General features: G+C 56.6%; 1 protein-coding gene across 1 annotated transcript in view; it reads left to right on the forward strand.

Moving 5' to 3' along the window:
- FOXK1 (forkhead box K1) overlaps nt 1-21,254 on the forward strand; it is a 50,537-nt gene extending 29,283 nt beyond the window's left edge. Inside the window, exons 2-9 of the mRNA XM_081552705.1 lie at nt 5,803-5,988; nt 16,925-17,081; nt 17,476-17,622; nt 18,122-18,315; nt 18,703-18,869; nt 18,973-19,257; nt 20,048-20,272; nt 20,756-21,254. Coding sequence (XP_081408831.1) covers nt 5,803-5,988; nt 16,925-17,081; nt 17,476-17,622; nt 18,122-18,315; nt 18,703-18,869; nt 18,973-19,257; nt 20,048-20,272; nt 20,756-21,018 — 1,624 coding nt within the window. The 3' untranslated portion in view covers nt 21,019-21,254. The remainder of the gene's footprint in view (nt 1-5,802; nt 5,989-16,924; nt 17,082-17,475; nt 17,623-18,121; nt 18,316-18,702; nt 18,870-18,972; nt 19,258-20,047; nt 20,273-20,755) is intronic.
- Nucleotides 21,255-21,469: the final 215 nt, after the last annotated feature.

Below are 21,469 nucleotides of genomic sequence, written 5' to 3' on the forward strand. Positions count from 1 at the left end.
CAGCCAACTGGATCACCTTTGGTGTTTTCCAGGCAAATCCGGAAGGTACTTGCTTTTTCAGATATATTGGACTTCCTGCCCCATCTGATTTTCCAAACTGTAAAGCTTGGGAGCTCAACTTAGGAGTCATTTTCTTGTTGTTTGCTTGTTTTAAACCTGACACTTCCCCACCAAGGGGTAAGAATGTCCCTGGGAAGATGGCCTGGGGTCCTCCTGGGGCTCCTGACCCTGCCTGGCCCTGCTCTGCTGGGACCCTCAGAGCCCAAGGTCCAGGCTGCAGGCAGCCTGGCCTCTGGAGGGGGGACCTCCCCCCACCGCATCCAGATCTACCTCCTGGCTGTGCTGGCCGTCTGTCCTGTGCTGGCTCTCCCTGGTCCACAGCTGCCCAGCACAAGAGATCCGGCCTCTGCAGCCTCCAGCCTCCTAGGCTCAGCTCTGTTTTGGTTTTTAAGATGCACTAGCAAAACGTATTACATTCTTAATAGGAAGTACGTATTTTAGGTTAAAGACATAGGATTGTCAGACTCCTTTGATTTGGGGGTTGTATATGTAAAAGGTTTTTCAAAACCATTTCCTGAACTGTTGTGTTTTTCTTTGGTTGTTCTTACAGAACTCAGAGTCTCTACTGCCTCTGGGGGTCTAGCTCCAGACCTCTGTAGATGGGGGTTGCTTGTGGCCCAGGGCCCACCCTGGGCAAGCCGCCCACTGGCCTGTGCCTGGAACGCCCCAGTGGGGGTAGGCATAAGGCGCTGCTGGCTGTCAGCTGCCCCAGCCCTCCCTTCCGAAAGGAGAGGCCTGACCATCTTCCCATGCCTGGGTTGTGGTTATTTACAAAATTTGAACATACTGGTCATCGAATGTGTAACAGCTTTTTTCCTTCTCGAGTCTTTCATTTCTTTAAGGACACAGTTACATTTAGAAAATGTTTTGAAAGACTCCAGGCTTCTGCGGGGCCAACCTCTCCCCAGGGCTGTCCTCACTCCTCCTCCTAGTCCCTGTCCTCTGCGACGGACCAGAGCCCAGGTCATCGGCCACTTGCAGTGCCAGCCTCACCCGCCCCGGGGCTCCTCCTGCACCCAGGCTTGGCGCTTTGTCTCTGGTTTACCAGGGAGAGGCCTTAGATTCAGCCACACACCCCAGGTCCCCCCACATTGTCCCAGCAGCCCGTTCTCAAACCAGGTCTGTCTGATTTCAAATCCTGTGCCTTTTGCCATGATGCTGGACCATTGAGTCTCTGCTGTTTTCATTTGTCAGCGTATCATCAACATTTTAAATCATCTTTCGTGGGCCGGTTTTAATGAGTGACTGTTACTTGTTAGGGCTTCCCAGTTGGCACTAGTGGTAAAGAATCCTGCTGGAGACTCAGGAGACGCGAGTTCAATTCCTGGGTCAGGAAGATCCCCTGGAGGAGGAAATGGCAACCCACTCCAGTATTCTTGCCTGGAGAATCTGAAGAGCCTGGTGGGCTACTGTCCAGTGGGTCGCAAAGAGTCAAACATGACTGAAGCGACTGAGCATGTGTGTTACTTGTTCGGTACTGTGTGAACTTCTAACTGCTTTGCTTGGAATATTTCATTTAATACTCACGAGACTCTTACAGCATATACACCAAGAATACCCTAGTTTTCCTGATGAAGAGAACGGATCGGATGCTTTAAGAGATTTTCCCAGAGACACGCAGTCCTGGAAGGCATCCTTTTAAATGGCTAAATGATATTCTTCCATGAATGTGCACCCTGGTGCATTCAGCTGTTCCTCACAGGGAGCTCTTTCAGTTCAATTGTTCAGTCGTGTCCGACTCTTTGCGACCCCACGGACTGCAGCACACCAGGCTTCCCTGTCCATCACCAACTCCTGGAGCTTACTCAAACTCATGTCCGTCGCGTCAGTGATGCCATCCAACTATCTCAGCCTTTGTCGTCCCCTCCTCCTCTTGCCTTCAATCTTTCCCAGCATCACGGTCTTTTCCAGTGAGTTAGTTCTTCGCATCAGGTGGCCAAAGTATTGGAGCTTCAGCTTCAGCATCAGTCCCTCCAGTGAATATTCAGGACTGATTTCCTTTAGGATTGACTGGTTTGATTTCCTTGCAGTCCAAGGGATTCTCAAGAGTCTTCCCCAACACCAAGCATCAATTCTTCAGTGCTCAGCTTTCTTTATGGTCCAACTCTCACATCCATACATGACTACTGGAAAAACCGTAGCTTTGATTAACGGACCTTTGTCGGTAATGTCTCTGCTTTTTAATACGCTGTCTAGGTTGGTCTCCCAAGGAGCAATTGTCTTTTAATTTCATGGCTACAGTCACCATCTGCAGTGATTTGGAGCCTGAGAAAATAAAAGTCTGTCACTGTTTCCATTGTTTCCCCATCTATTTGCCATGAAGTGATAGGACCAGATGCCATGATCTTAGTGTTTTGAATGTTGAGTTTTAGCCAGCTTTCTCACTCTCCTCTTTCACTTTCATCAAGAGGCTCTTTAGTTCCTCTTTGCTTTCTGCCATAAGGGTGGTGTCATCTGCATATCTGAGGTTATTGATATTTCTCCCAGCAATCTTGATTCCAGCTTATGCTTCATCCAGTCCAGCATTTCTCATGATGTTCTCTGAATATAAGTTAAATAAGCAGGGTGACAATATACAGCCTTGACAGCTGTTTATAATTAGGATGTAGGTTTGGTTTTCGTAACAAAGGTCAGAAAACAAGAGTGAGATGGATTTCTTTTGCACATAACAGCCCCATAATGTAACCTGATATGGTAGCTCCAGGCTCTTTCTGTTCTGTTGGTCTGTTTCCCAGTGTCCATTTTATAGCCCACCGTGGCTGCTCCAGCTCCTGCCATCACACCCACATTCTGGCCACTAGGAAAGGGAGAAGTGAAGAAGACGCTCTCTTTCTCCTGAGGGCATGAACCATCCACATCTCACTGACCAGCACAGTCTCACGGGTGCACTTGATGCAGAGAAACATCATCCTTAGTCCAGCAGCCATTTGTCCAGCTGAAACAAGTTTGTTGTTGCAGCAAGAGAGATGTGTGTCCAAGGGACTAGCCATCTCTGTCACAGTCACCGTCTCAGTGCCCCCTGGGATTTGTGGCCTGGGGGATACCAGTGGTCCTCCTCCTCTCCTGCTCCTAGAACACCTTTTCTTCAGTCCACACCCCACCACCACCACCACAGTACTTGGTCCCTGTCTTTCTAGGGGAGGTGCCCCCAAATGTCCACCTCCCCCACCCCCAGCAGTCCCCAGACTGCTGTCATCTCTGCAAATTAGGGCAGGAATTCTGAGGCAAGCTCTCAAGGGACCACCCCACAAGGGGGGTGGATGCTTGCCGGGGGCGTCCCTGAGCTGGTGGGTGGCGGTTTCAGCATGCACCCCCACCTTCAGCCGGGGCCCCACCAGCACAGGCAGATTGCACCTGGGTTCAGGCTGCTGTGGGCACCTTCAGGGGAATAGCTTTAACTGCAGAACACCGTCATTAAAAATCTAGCCAGAGCCCTAAACCAGAATGGCCCAGCTCTGCGGGCACCCTGGGGAGGCCTCTGTTTAATCAAGGAGCTCCCTGGTACCTCCTCTTCCCCCCTCCTCCTCCTCCTCCTGAGTAGTGCATTGGCAGCCTCAGGATAATTTTCAGAAGAGTGAGTCAGGAGAAGCCTCTGAAATAGCTGTTGCAGTAAATACTGTGAAAATGTTTATGGTTAAAGCCTAATTGGGAAATCGCTGTTCAGTGGGAAGCGGTCCTGCTAGTATCAGTTATCGATGGCAGTCGATTTTGCTACTGATGGCGTGCCCACGTCCCTGACCTGTAAATCACCGTGTTTTGTTTCACTGAGGCCCTAGGCCATGTACCTGTGCCATGTACGTCTACCGTCTATCCATCCGGCGCCTTGGGTTTGGACTGGAAAGCGCCCGGGAGGGGATCACTCTTGCCCTGAGCATGCAGGGCCCCAGAGGCGTTAGGGCAGGTGGGCGCAGAGCAGAAGTCAGGCTGGGAAGCGGAGAGGAGGGGGCCTGACGGTGCTCCCGGCATCTCGCCGCTCCTCCTCCCGAGCTCGTCCCTCGGGAATCACGTGCCTCTTCTCGTCTGAACCCCGAACCCCATTTTCTAAGATCCCCCCACCGTCCTGTGACCTCTACCAGAGGCCAGAAGCCACATCCCCTCTCTAGTTGTCTTGACAGTTGTAACTGTAAGATGATCTCAAGGTTGTGGTCTGATCCCGTGTTAGCACGGGGACTTTTCAGGGCGCAGGAAGTCAGAACTCCGCCCTCCTCTGGCAGAGAGGAACACGTAGCTTGTTTTGTTAACTGGCAGCAGTTAAGGGCCATAGAAACTCTTTAACTGTCTGTCACCGTTACTGCTTTCCTCCCTGGCACTGGTGGCGGGGGGGGGGGGGTGAGTCCGTGGGCACAGGCTGCCCCGCTGTTCATCGCAGCCAGCACTCACAGGTGGTGCTCCCCTGTCCTCAGCCCGCTCCCAGGCTGGGGGACGCTGGGCCCATCTTGGACTCGGCGGGGATGCACATTGACTCTGCGAGTTACAGAAGCAGATCGGCCTCCGGGTCTGGGGAGACCTCGGGCCTCAGAAGGCATCTTAGGCAAATGTGTGATGTGACCTTCTAGCCAAAATACCGACAGAGGACATCTCCATTGGGTGGTGGGGAGACTGAGGCAATTGGAGAGGACACGGGAGGCTGCTTGCTTACAAGACAGAAACGGCAGCCCGGTGGCCCTTTAAGCAGAAGCATGGATGACGTTGCCCTTACAGACCCCCCCTGACATTCTGGTGCTGAGTCAGAGCATCATCAGACAGGAAGACAGCTTCTGTTGGAACAGTACCAAGACCCCCTTGTTCCGATTGTAGATTTGGAAATACGAGCCACATGCAGGCCCCTCTCTGCTCTGTGTCTCTGGAAGGATCTGCATCGGCCAGTCGAGCCAGTTGGAGCTCGTGATGTCCTCTGTGAGATGCAGGCAGTGGCTCTCAGCGTAGATGCTTGCACTGCTGAGTCATGTAGGGAGAGGTGAGCCCTCCCAGCAGAAGGCTCGCACGCACCCCTCTTGGCCGGTGGGGCGCTGGGGTCCCCACCTGCCGGGTCCCAGAGCCTGTTCTGACCAGTTCTTAAATCCCACTCCTTAAAGCCTATTTTACTGAGAGAAGAGGGAATGCAACTGAAGCGGTGCTTGCTGTGTCCCTGATTCGCTACTTAGATGCTGAATTGATCGACAGGACTACATACCAGGCGCTTTTTGGTGTAGACCCAGTGTCTGCCCGAGGGTCAGCAGCTTGTGGGGAACTGGGCGGTGTAGAAGTCAGCGAGTGTGCTGGACAGGCGACGCCCTGCTTTACAGGCGGGGGCTCCTCAGAGGGCGAAGAGCGCTGGGCTCCTGTGCGCACGCAGAGAGGGGCTCGTGTCTGTGACGGGCTGGGCGGGCGGTCACCTGCAGTAGAGGACACGAGGTTCCCTTGGGTCCGGGGCGCTTCCTGCCAGGCCCCCGCCCGCACCTGCGGCGGCTGCTGCTGCTGCTTCTCCAGGGCGGGGAGCGCTCCGCGAGGTGCTGGATCCACGCGTCGGCCCAGAAGGGGCTCCTCGTGCGGCCGGAGCTGGCATGGGCGGGGACACAGGTGGGGGTCCTTGGGGGCAGAGGTCTTGGCCGTGCCCGCCGGGCTCTGTCCCAGGAGACGGGGACGCGCATCAGGGCGCGGGTTTGGGCATGCGGGCGCGCACGGCAGGGCCGATCACTGCGCAGAGGCGAGCCGGCGCCCCTTCCCTTGCTGGGCTTAACGCCCGCCGCCCTCTCGTTACAGGTGCACCTTCCGCTTCCCCAGCACGGCGATAAAGATCCAGTTCACGTCGCTGTGCCACCAGGAGGAGGCCCCCGCATCCCCACTGCGGCCGCTCTACCCGCAGATCTCCCCGCTGAAGATCCACATCCCGGAGCCGGACCTCCGGAGCCTGGTCAGCCCCATCCCCTCCCCGACCGGCACCATCAGGTGAGCGGCCCGGCTGGCCCCGCGCTGCTGCTGCCCGACGAACCCGGGGCGCTGGGCTCCAGAACGCGGCTGAGGAAGCGGAGAGTGATACAGGAGGGTGTTCTGTGCTTGATACAGTGCGGAGTCTGTTTCTGGAAAATGGGCCGTGGGCGGAAAATTTGAAACTATTTTAAGCGCATCGGGGGACCTGACAACTTGACAGAGTCTCTGGAGAATGCACTTACAAAGTGAAGAATCACTGCCTAATTAGTCACTTTTCCAGTTTGAAATTCTGTACATTAGAGCTTTTGAAAGCAGGCATGCTGCTGCTGCTGCTAAGTCGCTTCAGTCGTGTCCGACTCTGTGCGACCCCAGAGACAGCAGCCCACCAGGCCCCTCCGTCCCTGGGATTCTCCAGGCAAGAACACTGGAGTGGGGTGCCACTGCCTCCTCCGTGAAAGCAGGCATAGGTACCATTTTTTACAGACAGTGAAACTGTTTAAAAGGAGTATTTGTATACCAGGATTTGGTGGACTTGGTTTCTCTAAACTTTGTAGAAATCCTTTCCAGAGTTTTGGTAATTAATCTAGGCGTGGAAGAAGGGCAGGTCCTCAAGCATTCTCACCCTTGGCATGCTACACAGAGAGGGCCCCTGGGGGAAGGCTTGAGGGCGACCCCACAACCAGCGCCGGCGGGGGCGGGGCAAGCTGCCCCCCGGAACACGGCGGGGGCCTGGGCCTTCTCCCCCTTTTGTTGTAAACATGTTGAAAGACATGGGTTTGAGGATCAAGATTTAACAAACTTGAAAGCAGTTGACTGCTTCACTAAGGACATGTTAAAGTGAGACTGGCCCTGGAGATGCCGCCCATGCTGGTGTCTCGGTTCCCGCCCCCGCAGGTCAGGCTTCGTCACACATCGCCCGGAGGAGAGGCAGACCGTGTCTCAGGGTCAGCAGGAAGCTAGTTTCGAGCTCATGTTCCCCCTGAGACGGTCTCAGGGGCCCTGGGGACCACACTCGGACGGCGCTCCCCAGCAGAGCTCGAGCTCGGCCCCCCCGCCCCGGTGTCACCCGGTGCCGTCTCCTCTCTGGCTGACCAGCCCAGTCGGGGCCCCGGCTTTGCACCTTTAAAGGCTGACATTTAGAGGCTCAGGTGGGCTCATCTTGGCACGGCCGCCGGTCTCACGTCTGCCTTGTGTTCTACGCCGTGTCCGTTACCAGCTGGGAGTCAGTTCCCTCCCGAGCCGGTGAGGAGGCGTGTTTCTCTTGCAGAGAGAGCTCAGGGATGCCTTTGAAATGCCACAGCGCAGAACTCAGGTCTGGGACCCCAGTTCTGGTTCTGGCCACATCTCCAGTTGGTGGGAGACCCGGGGGCAGGTCTCTACAGCCTCCTCAGGCCTTGTCTTCTCTGTCGATGAAGCCTACCCTCTAACACTACAGTGGTCCAGGATGACAGGGAGGAGCAGTCAGTGACGAGACCTGCTGTGGGCCAGGCCTGCCGCTCAGCAGCTGTACCTGCGCTATTTTATTTAGTCCTTAGGGATTTACGAGGCAGATTCTGTCCTAAGCTCTTTTCAGGTTTCCAGCAATAGCTCTGTTCTCAAACCCGAAATGTACCACATCACTTCCCTGTCCTCTGACATCTATCCTGAGAACAACCTAAAACACGAGGGCTCCACTTGAGTTCACGATGAAGTTATGCTGTGAAAATGCTCTTGCACTCATACATCTGTAATTTGTGCACTGATAAAAAAATTATGTGTCGTAAAACGAAGCAGCCACTTTGGGAAACAGTCTGGCAGTTCTCCAAAACATTAAAGGTTTACCTCAACCGCCCAGCAACGCACTGGGTCGTGAGGTCTCCGTGGAAACTCGTCCAGCGGGGTTCAGGGCAGTGTTATTCATAGCCACCTCCAAAAGGGAAACAACTCAGCTGTCCATCAGCCGCTGAGTGGAGGGAAATTGTGTTACAGCCAGGGCATAGAGAATAAAACGGAGCAAAGTGCTGGCACCTGGTACAGTGTGGGTGACCCCTGAAAATGTGATGCAGAATGAAAGGAACCAGTCCGCAGGAGACCAGGCGCTGTGTAGTTCTATTGACGGGCAAAGTCCAGAATAGGCAAAGCCTCAGAGGAAGAGAGTAGATAGCAGTTGCCAGGGACTCGGGAGATTTAAGGGAGTGACGGCTCCCTGTCCTGGGTTTTTTTCCGGGGTGATGACCATGTTGTGGAGCGAGATGGTGGTCACACCACTCCAGACACTAAAAGCCCCTGAGTCGTACGCTGGAAACGGCGCACTGTGTGGTGTGCATAGCGCAGGGAGTTGGTACGGAAGCCCTGCTCTGATACCTTCACCCCACAGCACCTCAGGGCAGCGGCGGGGATGCCCACCGCCGGGAGCCCACGGGCCTGTCCCGGGCCGGGCGCGGCGGCCCTCCGAGGCCCTTGCACGTCCGCCGAAACCAGCTCAGACTGGCACGGGGCTGGGAACAATCAGCTTATGATCCAGACATAGACAGCTTTTACGAACAGAAAGTGTTTTGGTTTGTACCTGGAGAGCTTCTTAGAATAAATATAATTCCCAGTAACATTTTGAATAAAAGCAGGGGTCAGCAGGTCGAGCTGGAGTAGCCACCCCGCGAGTGTAGAGGCCTGTGTGCCTGGGGGAGGCGGCGGCTCTGGAGCGGGGCCACTTGTTAGGGTAGAAGGGGTTCCCGGAGCAGAACCGGGCCTGGCCGGACGGGGGGCTGGGAGAGGGGCGGGGCGGGGCTTGGGGAGGGGAGGGGCTGGGGGCGGGCTTGGGGAGGGGCTGTGGGCGGGGTCGGAGAGGCGCTAGGGCGGGGCGGGGCTTGGAGTGGGGAGGGGTGGGTGTGGGCGGGGTCGGAGAGGGTAGGGGCGGGGCGGGGCGGGGCTTGGAGGGGGCAGGGGCGGGCCGGGGCTTGGAGGGGGCAGGGGCGGGCCGCACGGGGTCTCTCCGGTGCGCACAGGTTGGAGCATCTTTTCGGGAGGCGGTAGCTTTGGAGACGGGCGCCCGCACTCTTGGCCTCTAAGTGTCACAAGGAAGGATTTCTGTGTACGTCCGCTTGTCTCCGCGCGGCGGAGTCGACTGCGCACTGGAAACCTCAGGGGCCCTTGAGGTTTTGCTGCCGGGATCTTCTTGCTCCCGCCCCGGCGCAGGAGCAGGGCGGGGCCGGCGTGTTTGCAAACAGCTGCCCCCTCTTTCCCAGCCCCTCCCTGCGCCCCAGGTCCCCGCGGATTGCCGGGGAGGTGGGCTGCGGCCTGAGCCGCGCGGGTCCCCGTAGGGCACCCCACCCCCAACCCCCGCCGTCCTCATTTGCCGCGTCTGCGCCCGCAGCCGGATCGGTCGGCTCGCTGGGGCTCGGAGAGCTCGGTCTGGGCCGGCCCTCTTCGGAGCGGGTTTGGGGCGGGTCCTCTCTGGGACCAGGGGGCGGCTGGACCCGTCGGAGCCGCCCCGCCGCCCCGCCCCCTTCCCTGCTGGCCCGGCGGGGGTGGGTGTGTGCGGTTTTTTTCATGCCCTGAAGTACTCCACCCAGAAAATGAATGAACTCTCTTTGAAACAAGTTCTGCTATCTTAAGCAGCGTTTTGTTGACTTTTTTATTTCTTTCCCCGTTTTGCACTGAACTGATGTCTTTAAGAAAGAACCGATTGGTTAATCATTTTCTGGGTGTTACAAAAAGAGACTAAATCCTTAAAGCTGCAGTTTAAAGAAAACTGCTGAAATTCTACCTGAGAAAGGGGGCAGCACTGATAGAGCTCAGACAGTAAAGAATCTGCCTGCAATGCGGAAGACCCAGGTTCAATCCCTGGGTCGGGAAGATCCCCTAGAGGAGAAAATGGCAACCCACTCCAGTATTCTTGCCTGGGGAATCCCAAGGACAGAGGAGCCTGGTGGGCTGCATGCAGTCCATGGGGTCGCAAAGAGTCGGACAGGACTGAACGTCTAAAAACAGAAAACTTTAGAAGCTATTTCTTGAGAAAGGCTTTTCTTGATTTTTCTAATATAGAGATCACAAAACCAAAAGTAACCTGCTTTGTGGAATTCGTCCAAGGTTAGTGGAACCCTGTATGAAATAAACATTAAGCCACCGGCCTCAGTTCCCACCACTTGTCACCCTGACCTAGCAGTCCATTGTGGCTTCACGGTGGCGGGAGAGTCAATCCTCACTCACTTTGCAGCCTTAGGTGTCTTCTGAGTTTGGAGGGGCTGTTAGAATGGCTGTTGTGTTTCTGGAAAACTTTGGATCCTACCTGAGAGTGATTTACTCTGCATTTCCTTGGTTCCCCTGGTAACCTGGAGAGGAGGGTGCCTGTGCACCTGCGGCCCTCGCCGCAGCCCCCCACCCCCACACCCACCTGGTCCCTTTCCTCATCTGAAAACTGGGGAGAGATAAAAATTGGTTCATCGACACAGAAAGATGCGGCCTTCCATGTTCTTTATGGTTCTCTTCCTGCCTCTCCAGGAGTCTGGGCCACAGGGCCTTTTTGGCAGTAAATTGTTGAGAGGAGGTGGGCTGGGCTTGTGCTGTAGCCCTGTCTCCAGTGGGACGCCCTGGCCCTGAAGATCCTGCCTCAAGTGTTCCTGGGTGTGCCTTCGGGGCGACGCCCGCCTGGCATCCTGCCGCCCGAGGGCCCTTCCTTTCCAGATGACAGCTGTGGTTCAGGAAGCAGGCAGAGCGAGGGGGAGGAGCAGAGGGAGGCCTGGGGGCCCCCTCCCGTCGCGGGATCTGCCCCCTGCCTGCTTGGAGAGAGAGGCGCTGGGAGGTCTGTTCTCACTGGGACGACATGCATTTCAGATACCAGCTCCCCCTTCTGCAGTCACTTCCCAAGGTTTCACAGCACAGAGTTTCTCTTCAGGAGCACAGACCTGGTTAAGAGAGCTCATAGAAACTGGCCTCTATGAATTCTCTTTGCCTGTTCTTTGTTTTCCCCCCAGATTACAGAAATGCTGTGTGTGCACTACACAAAAGAAATGTTTCCGAAAGGGACAACCCCCCAGTGACACTCCTGGAGAGAAGTCCGTGTCTACAGGGGCCTCTTCATGTGGACATGCAGAGAGCTTGTCTGATGAGTGTCAGTACTTGTGACCCCACCCTGGAAGGGCACTGTGGAGCCCAGAGGGTCCTGCAGCTTGTTTTTCCTCCTGTCCCTCTGTCTCTGCTCCTTTCCCTGTCACCGCTTCACTCGTGGCTGCACAGTAGACTGTTTTGACGTAGCCTTGGTTGACCAGTTCACCCACAAGAGCCACATGGCTATTGCTGGTTTCTTAGTTTCATGGGCAGCTCAGTGGCAGGTCTGGTTTGAAGTCACCTCTGAGTGAGTGAGTGAAAGTTGCTCACTCATGTCTAATTCTTTGCAACTCCATGGACTATACGGTCCATGGAATTTTCCAGGCCAGAATACTGGAGTGGGTAGCCTTTCCCTTCTCCAAGGGAATCTTCCCAACTCAGGGATTGAACCCAGGTCTCCCGCATTGGAGGCGGATTCTTTACCACCTGAGCCACCAGGGAAGCCTGTCACCTCTCTGAAACGTCTATAAACGGCTCATGCTGAGGCCATCGATGCCTGAGCTTTGATTATTTTGTTTACAATACTCTCATTAGGGTCGTGAGCCACAGAATTTTAAGAACAGTGGTTGAAAAAGAGCTAGTTCTTTCGTTCCTGCTGGGCCTGCAAGGAGGGTGGGGCGCTCGTACACCCTTCTCCCCGCAGGACCCTGCTCAGTGCTGCTGTGCCGTCCAGCCATGCTGTCCCCACTTTGCAGATGAGGAAACCGAGGCTCCTCGGAGGTCATTCTCGCCAGCAAAACCATTGGGTGTCTGGGCTGCACGCTCAGTGGGCACCCACAGGGAGAAGCAGTACTGATTGAGTTCATGCTTTTTATTCTTATCAAAATAATACGTGCACCTAAGAAAGAAACCCAACCACTAATGCGGAGGAAGCTGAAGCTGAACGGTTCTACGAAGACCTACAAGACCTTCTAGAAATAACCCCTTTCATCGTAAGGGACTGGAATGCCAAAATAGGAAGTCAAGAGATGCCTCAAGTAAGAGGCAAGATTGGCCTTGGAGTACAAACCGAAGCAGGTCAAAGGCTAACAGAGTTGTGCCAAGAGAACGCACTGGTCATAGCAAACACCGTCTTCCAACAACACAAGAGAAGACTCTACACGTGGACATCACCAGATGGTCGACACCGAAATCAGATTGATTATATTCTTTGCAGCCAAAGAAGGAAAAGCTCTATACAGTCAGCAAAAACAAGACTGGGAGCTGACTGTGGCTCAGATCATGAACTCCTTATTGCCAAGTTCAGACTTAAATTGAAGAAAGTAGGGAAAACCACTAGACCATTCTGGTATGACCTAAATCAAATCCCTTGGGATTATACAGTGGAGGTGAGAAATAGATTTAAGTGACTAGATCTGATAGAGTGCCTGAAGAACTATGGACGGAGGTTTGTGACGTTCTGCAGGAGGCAGTGATCAAGACCATCCCCAAGAAGATGAAATGCAAAAAGGCAAAATGGTTGTCTAAGGAAGTCTTACAAATAGATGAGAAAAGAGAAGTGGAAGGCAAAGGAGAAAAGGAAAGATACAGCCATCTGAATGCAGAGTTCCAAAGAGAGATAAAGCCTTCCTCAGTGATCAATGCAAAGAAATAGAGGAAAAGTATAGAATGGAAAAGACTAGGGATCTCTTCAAGAAAATGAGAGCTACCAAGGGAACATTTCATGCAAAGATGGGCACAATAAAGGACCTATGCACCTAACAGAAGCAGAAGATATTAAGAAGAGGTGGCAAGAATACACAAAACTACAAAAAAGATCTCAATGACCCAGATAACCATGATGGTGTGATCACTCACCACCTAGAGCCAGACTTCCTGGAATGCGAAGTCAAGTGGGCCTTAGGAAGCATCACTACAAACAAAGCAAGTGGAGGTGATGGAATTCCAGCTGAGCTATTTCAAATCCTGAAAGATGATGCTGACAAAGGGCTGCACTCGATATGCCAGCAAATGTGGAAAACTCAGCAGTGGCCACGGGACTGGAAGAGGTCAGTCTTCATTCCAATCCCAAAGAAAGGCAATGCCAAAGAATGCTCAAGCTACCGCACAGTTGCATTTATCTCACATGCTAGCAAAGTAATGCTCAAAATTCTCCAAGCCAGGCTTCAACAGTACATGAACTGAGAAATTCCAGATGTTCAAGCTGGATTTAGAAAAGGCAGAGGAACCAGAGATCAAATTGCTATCATCCATTGGATCACAGAAAAAGCAAGAGAGTTCCAGAAAACATCTATTTCTGCTTTACTGGCTATGCCAAAGCGTTTGAGTCTGTGCATCACCACAAACTGTGGAAAATTCTTTTAAGAGGTGGGAATACCAGACCACCTGACCTGCCTCCTGAGAAACCTGTATGCAGGTCAAGAAGCAACAGTTAGAACTGGACATGGAACAACGGACTGGTTCCAAATCAGGAGAGAAGTATGTCAAGGCTGTATATTGCCCACCCTGTGTATTTAACTTATATGCAGAGTACATCATGTGAAATGCTGGGCTGGATGAAGCACAAGCTGAAATCAAGACTGCTGGGAGAAATATCAGTAATCTTAGATATGCAGATGACACCATCCTTAATGGCAGAAAGCAAAGAGGAACTAAAGAGCCTCTTAATGAAAGTGAAAGAGGAGAGTGAAAAGGCTGGCTTAAAATTCAACATTCAAAAAACAAAGATCATAGATAGCATCTGGTCCCATCACTTCATGGCAAATAGACAGGGAAACAGTGACAGACTTATTTTCTCGGGCTCCAAAATCACTGCAGATGGTGACTGTGGCCATGAAATTAAAAGACTCTTGCTCCTTGGAAGGAAAGTTATGACCAACCTAGACAGCATATTAAAAAGCAGAGACATTACTTTACCAACAAAAGTCCATCTAGTCAAGGCTGTGGTTTTTCCAGTGGTCATGTATGGATGTGAGAGTTGGACTATAAAGAAAGCTGAGTGCCAAAGAATTGATACTTTTGAACTGTGGTGTTGGAGAAGACTCGTGAGAATCCCTTGGGCTGCAAAGAGATCCAACCAGTCCATCCTAAAGGAGATCAGTCCTGAATATTCATTGAAAGGACTGATGCTGAAGATGAAACTCCAATACTTTGGCCACCTGATGCAAAGAGCTGACTCATTGGAAAAGACCCTGATGCTGGGAAAGATTAAAGGCGGGAGAAGGGAACGACAGAGGATGAGATGGTTGGATGGCGTCATTGACTTGATGGATATGAGTTTGAGTAAGCTCCAGGAATTGGTGATGGACAGGGAGGCCTGGCATGCTGCAGTCCATGGGGTCGCAGAGTCAGACACGACTGAGTGACTGAACTGAACTGAAAAAAGCAGAGGCTTCTGCAGGCTGGCCACGCCCACCGGTCCTCATGCCCCTCAGCACCTCCTCACTCTGGTTTCTGTTTCAGATCATCAGACTGCCTGCCTGTGGGATACAGGGCTTGGCTTTTCCTCCTCACCTGTCCGCACGGTGAGATAAGTGTCACAAGTGTAGGTTACTGGTCCCCCGAGTGGTCGTGTGCGGTCACACTATTCAGCCTGAGCTCCAGGGACTGGTCGCCCCTGGAGCAGGCAGCTCTTTGCTCAAGCCTGGAGTCCCAGCAGAGATCCTCTAGAGATGCCCTGTGTGTTTATTCTGTGAATCTTCCCTATTTTGTTGATGGCCAGGGGGTTTGACGGGGACTAGGAAATTCCCTTGGGGGACACTCAGTGTGTTGGCCGATCTCTCCAGTCGTCTCTGAATCGCACGTTCTCCGCCCAGAGATGTCCTGCTCGCCTGTCTCCAGCTCTTCGCCGCCCCCCCCCACCAGCTCCCTGGACGTGTGACCCCAGGGTGGCCGGGTACCAGGCACAGCCTTCTGGGCCCAGGCCAGCCCGCGGGGACAGCTGGGCTTATTGAGGCTTATTGAGGTTGGGGCCACTGTGCATGTGGATGTTCTCCAGGCCAAGCCCCCCAGGCTCTCTGGGCCTCAGTGGTGCCCTGTGCCTGAGGAAGCTTCCCCGGGGCGGGTCTGTCAGCACCAGCCTCCCCGCACTGTGGAAGGCGGCCTCCCCTCCCGCTGGGGAGCCAGTCTTGCTGCCTGTTCACTGTCTCCACTGGAAACTGTTCTGTGAGGAGTGACAGCCTTTTCTCTGGGCTTTGCCTTTGGAGGGTTAGATGTAAACCTTCTGAGATGTTTTACAAAGTATGGACTTGGGACAGACAGTGGACCCCAGTGCCCGAGCCCAGAGTCCTGTCTGCTGTCTGCATTGGTCATGATACCCCATGGGTCACGCCAGTCAGATGCCAGCGAGGTTTTCCCGGATGAGCCCTGCACGCCCACCAAGCTGGACATCACCTGACCTGTCCACTGGTGGCTGGTGTGTTTCTGGGGGCCGCTTCTTGCCCCTGTGGTCAGAGCATGGACCAAGTGTTGTCCAGAGTGGCGCTGAGCCCGTCTGGGACCGTAGCCCGTGCCCCGGCGCCTCTGCACGGCAGGTCCTGCAGCATCTTCAGGACCCCCTCCCCCCAACTCCCTGTGGGAGTTGAACCCCCACGTGCTGTGGTGTTTGGTTCCCCGATAGACACAAACGTTTGGAAACCTGATGCTGAGTGTGTGAATGCGTTCCCAGTAAGACACTTACCCTCCCCTCCCACCTTACTTTAAAAGCTTGGGTTTTGTATGTTTGGTTCAAAATGAAATTCACAAAGAGGTGCTTTTATTACTGCTTCCTACCTCTCAGCAGCTGGTTTATTATTGTTGATTAAAGTGTCTATACTCGCAGGACTTACCTGTCTCTGTATCTGGGGAGTCTAGTTGAGAGGAGAATGATTCCTGAAAATTCCCACCTGGGTTGCTGGGATTCCCGACCCCAACGGGGGTGACAGTAGTGGAATTCATCATTAATATCAACTGCCCCGTTTTTCTCAGACACGGTGTTTTGCTTTTTCCTTCATCCCTCCCTGAGGTCAGTAACTATCTCTTGAGCCCCTCCTAGGAGCCACAGACAGCTCCCCACCTTGGAGGAGCCAGGCAGGGAAGCCAGAGACAGCAGCCCCGCCAGAGAGGAGGCATGAACTTGACTTACGGGGGAGTTGGGGACATCTTGTCCCTTCGACAGTGAAGGGAGACCCCCTCCGGGGCTGTGGGGAGTGGGCCTGGGAGGCCCTCTGCAGGTGGGAGGCGGGCGCAGCGGGGGCGGGGGGTGCATGGAAGGAGACGGTGACCACCGAGCTCTGGTCAGCCCCCAGCTCCAGGCACTTCATACCTGGATTTGTGACCCACTTTTAGGGTTTATTTTAGGGTTTATGGGCTTCCCTGGTGGCTCAGATGGTAAAGCATCTGCCTGCAATGCGGGAGACCCAGGTTCGATCCCTGGGTCAGGAAGAGCCCCTGGAGAAGGAAATGGCAACCCACTCCAGCACTCTTGCCTGGAAAATTCCATGGATGGAGGAGCCTTATGGGCTACAGTCCATGGGGTCGCAAACAGTCGGACACGACTGAGCAACTTCACTTTAGGGGTTATGACGGTTTTCTCTGAATACTTTTAATTTTCAAAATCAAAATTTCCACACGGTTTGACAACCGCAGCCTACTTGTTAGCGGCAGGAACCGGGCCACGCCTGCTGGTGGAGCCCTAGGCAGGGCGGCCCTCGCTCCGGCAGCACTGCGGCGCGGAGGGGGAGCCCCGCCGCCTCCCGCCCCCGGCCCGGCGCGCGGTTTCCCACCGGAGAAGCCGGGCCGAGCACGTGTCTCCCCGCGGCTTCCCCTCGGGCGCCCCCGTGTGGCCGAGTGAGCGCACCGCGTCCCCTCGGTGCAGCGCGGACGTCCCGTAGGGCCGGACATCAGCCGCCTCGGTCCGGGGTCGGACCTCAGGACGCGTGCTTTCTCTCCGCAGTGTTCCCAACTCCTGCCCAGCCAGCCCCCGAGGGGCCGGCTCCTCCAGCTACCGCTCCGTCCAGAACGTGACCTCCGACCTGCAGCTGGCCGCAGAGTTCGCCGCGAGGGCCGCCTCCGAGCAGCAGGCTGACACGTCCGGAGGGGACAGCCCCAAGGTCTCAGCCCTGGGCGCGCTGGCCGGTGCCTGGCGGGTGCAGGTTCCCTGCCCTCCTCCCCGAGCCCCTCCTTGTCCCGCCCGCGGGGCCAGGTCGGTTCCAGAGCCTCCTTACGGTCTCCGGAGGGTGTCAGGCTTCTGGCCTCCCAGCTTAGTCTTAGTTCATTCCCATCGGACAGCTGTCCTTAAATCAGTTTGCAGAGGAGGTGAGAAACCAGAATCAAACCTGACTTTCCCCTATGAGGCAGAATCGGCTCCTCCTAGTCTAAACCCCCAGGAGGAGGTGGGGGTGATGTTCTTAGACACCCCAAGAACCTGTGTCCTCGCTGGAGGGGGGTGGCTGGATTGGAAACGTGTCTCTCCGGGCTCACCCCGCCCCCCGTCTGCGCCCCCAGGACGAGTCGAAGCCGCCGTATTCGTACGCCCAGCTCATCGTGCAGGCCATCTCGTCCGCGCAGGACCGGCAGCTGACCCTGAGCGGCATCTACGCACACATCACCAAGCATTACCCTTACTACCGCACGGCCGACAAGGGCTGGCAGGTGCGCCCCTTCCCCGATCCCCAGGGCCATGCAGTGTGACCCCCACCCCACCCGAGTCCACGTCATCCCTCCAGGGAGCCCGCAGACGGGAAGATGTCCCCAGGCTGAGTGCACGGGGCGCTCCTGTGTGACCTTGCAGACACGCCTCCCCGCTCTCCACAGACAATTTCGTGTTTAGGTTCATAGGACCTTCGCCCGCTTGGCCCCGGCCAGCACATCACGCCCGCTCAGACTGCTCCCTGGTCTGTCCATCCAGTGTGCTATTTGGCTCAGCACGTGTTCTGAACCTGGCGTCCCCTGGACTAGGGCTTGTCCTTAACGTTTTGGCTTTTCTGTAAGGGCTGCTCGTGAGCCCATGCCGAATTTTCACAGGCATGACCGCTGTGACACCCCTGTGCTCGGGGCCCCCCTCCAGCCCTGACCCCAGGCTCGGGTGGCCGGGTCCTGCGCGGGTCAGACTCACACCCGCCGTGACCGCTGCCTCCCGCTCTGCCCACAGAACTCCATCCGCCACAACCTGTCCCTGAACCGCTACTTCATCAAGGTCCCTCGCTCCCAGGAGGAGCCGGGGAAGGGGTCCTTTTGGCGGATAGACCCCGCTTCGGAGGCCAAGCTGGTGGAGCAGGCGTTTCGGAAACGGAGGCAGCGGGGCGTCTCCTGCTTCCGCACCCCCTTCGGGCCGCTGTCGTCCAGGTGAGCCCCCCCGCCGCCCCCGCGTCCATGGCCAGTGAAACCGCTTCACCTTTTCTCGGAGAGACCGGCTGGGCCCGAGAGGCAGGCAGAGGGCGTCGGCCAGGCTCCCACGACCAGCTCTGCTCTCCGGGTGTTGGTTTGTCCCGGGGGCGGTTGGTGCCCGTCTCAGCAAAGCTGTTCTTCTTGACATAGAAGCACAAGCCGCTTTCCTGGGGGGCTGGCCGGGCCCATCAGAGGTGAACGCACTGGTCGTGGCCTTTGCCCGGCCCCTGAACGCGGCACAGGGACATTACATGTGGCGGGCGGCCGGTTGTGGCTGCAGGAGTGTCAGAGTCGGGCAGCACTCGGGCACGCTCACTGCCGCAGTCCTGTCTCCCCATCTCCTAGGAGCGCCCCAGCTTCACCCACCCACCCTGGGCTGATGTCCCCGCGTTCCAGTGGCCTGCAGACTCCAGAGTGCCTGTCCCGGGAGGGCTCGCCCACTCCACACGACCCTGACTTTGGGGCCAAGTTAGCTTCTGTTCCCGAGTACCGCTATTCCCAAAGCGCACCCGGTAAGCCCGGCCTCCCCCTCTCATCTGATGTCCCAGGACTCAGAGCCGCGAGCCCCCCAGCAGGGCGCGTGCAGGGCCCGCTGACCTGGCCCCTCCTCTGCAGGCTCTCCGGTCAGCGCCCAGCCGGTGATCATGGCCGTGCCACCCCGGCCGCCCAGCCTGGTTGCCAAGCCCGTCGCCTACATGCCAGCTTCCATAGTGACGGCCCAGCAGCCCTCAGGCCACGCCATCCATGTGGTGCAGCAGGCGCCCCCAGTCACCATGCTCAGGGTGGTTACCACCTCCGCCAGCTCCGCCAACGGATACATTCTCGCCAGCCAGGCTGCAGCGGGGGGCGCCCACGAGGCGGCGGGCACGGCCGTGCTGGACCTGGGCGGCGAGGCAAGAGGTAAGCTGGCCGTACGGTCACCTTGGTGGGGTCGCGTCCAGCTCTCATGGGTCTTCAGGAGGTGGAGCCGTCAGCCTGGGCCGTGGGGCTCAGGCCGTCTGGGGGGTGCGGCAGGAGTGTCTCTGAGGGACCGCGCCTCATCCCCTCCTGTTTTCCGGGGGGACGTCCCTATGAAGCGGCGCTGATCATCCTGAGATGCTGCTCCCCGCAAGCAGCATCTGGGGCACCAGGCGCCCCTGGACTAGGTGTGGGGCCTCAGACTGGAGCCCCCAGCGAGGGCTCCTTAGATGTCCTTCAGAGTGAAAGAGTCACGGAGTCCTGAGTTAGAAGTCAGGGTCCCAGGGGATTAACGAGGTGACCGCTGGGAACGCGAGCAGTGCTGTCAGAGGCCCTGGAGCCCACACTCGGAATGAAGCAGCGTCTTAGGGACCGCGGTGGCTCATGCCAGCAGTGACGTCCCTTCTGATCCTGTCCTAACAGTGACACATGCGTCTCGGTGAGAGAAAGCTAGGTTATAGTTCCAGGTGCAAGCCATTTCGTTCCAAATGATACGCTTTCTTTCCTAGGTTAAACTTGCTTTGGTTAAAGTACACGGTATTTAAATTTTTCCCTGAAACCCTACGGCTTGTATGTCTCTTGTTTCAAAACATTCCATCAGTGGGGGTTTTCTGTTGAGAACCCAGGCCTTTCCCCAGCGTCCCGGCTTCGGCTTCGGGACCTTGGCCCCCCACACCCCCAGGGCACCCCCACAGGGCCGCGACCGTGGCTCTGATGCGCACCGCCCCCGCAGGCTTGGAAGAGAAGCCTACCATTGCACTCGCCACCATCCCTGCCGCCAGCCGGGTGATCCAGACGGTGGCCAGCCAGATGGCCCCAGGGGTCCCGGGACACACAGTCACCATCCTGCAGCCAGCCACGCCAGTGACCCTGGGGCAGCACCACCTCCCAGTCCGGGCCGTCACTCAGAACGGCAAGCACGCCGTCCCCACGAGCAGTCTCGCCGGCAACGCTTATGGTGAGGCCCCACCTGGGGCGGCCCCCTCTCTCCCCTCCTCGGCCCTGAGCTCCAGCCTGACCAGGGTCAGTGCAGCGAGCACGTCTCCCCAGCTCATCCGGCCAGTTTCCTGAACACTCACTCTGTGTCTGGGCTGGGATTTGAGGCCAAGGTAGCCCCGAGGAAATACCCTGTGGGGGACAGAGTCAGAGGGGACGGGAAGGACGCTTTGGCCTTGAGCGCAGCGCAGTTAAAGCGGCCGTGGCCGTCAGGATGTCTAGGAGTATCCCCGCACAGAAGCAACCGAAAGAGGGGTGACAGGGTTGGAGGCCCCGCGGGGTGGGGGCCGGGAGGGGCTGGTGCCCAGGTGCTGCTGACCGGCTGTACCTGGAGGTGCCAGGCGTGCCAGGGAGCGGGCCCCTCATCTCCTCACCCTCCTCGCCCTTGTGTGGCAGCGCTGGTCCGACCAGCTCCCCAACGTGACTCTCTCTCTTTCTACCCTAGCCCTCACCAGCCCTCTGCAGCTCCTCGCGGCCCAGGCCAGCTCGTCCACACCAGTGGTGGTCACACGCGTGTGCGAGGTGGGGCCCGAGGAGCCGGCAGCAGCGGCGGCCACCAGCACGGCGCCCCCTGCCGCTGCCTCTGCCTCCCCCACCGGGGAGCCCGAGGTCAAGAAGTCCCGAGTGGAGGAGCCCGTGGGGACTGTGACCGCGCAGGCTGGCATGATGGCAGCCTCCGGCCCACAGGGCCCCGGGACCGGGGAGTGACGTCACGGCGTGGAGGTGGAATGGGACACACACCAAACGGAGCTCTGGGGCTGGACCGGGCGGCCGACCCCGCCGCCCCTGGGACTGAGACGAGAAAGCTCCCCGCGGCCGAGCTCGGGGCCACACGGGTGGGCAGGACGCCTGCATCCAGACACTCGTCCTCCTGCTCCTTGTCTCCTGTCCCCGCTCTGGTTTCAAACACAAAACACATAAACGCGTTCAGACAGCTGATTGTACAATTCTGGAATTCTTTGTCTTCGTTTCCTTCTCCCCGGCAGCACCGCCTTTTCTCCCCAGGCCTTTCGCCAAGGGCATGGGGAGAAGGTCGCCCGCAGCCCAGCGTCTCCGGGAACGTGTCCAGGCGGCCCGGCCCCTCACAGAAGCCAGGCTCCTGGAGCAGTCCTCACCCCCGGACAGGATGGAAGCACGGGCCGTGGGCACCAGCCCTGTC

This window comes from Giraffa tippelskirchi, chromosome 13 (assembly GCF_054371585.1).
Source record: "Giraffa tippelskirchi isolate mGirTip1 chromosome 13, T2T-mGirTip1v1.2.pri, whole genome shotgun sequence".
Lineage (NCBI taxonomy): Eukaryota > Metazoa > Chordata > Mammalia > Artiodactyla > Giraffidae > Giraffa > Giraffa tippelskirchi.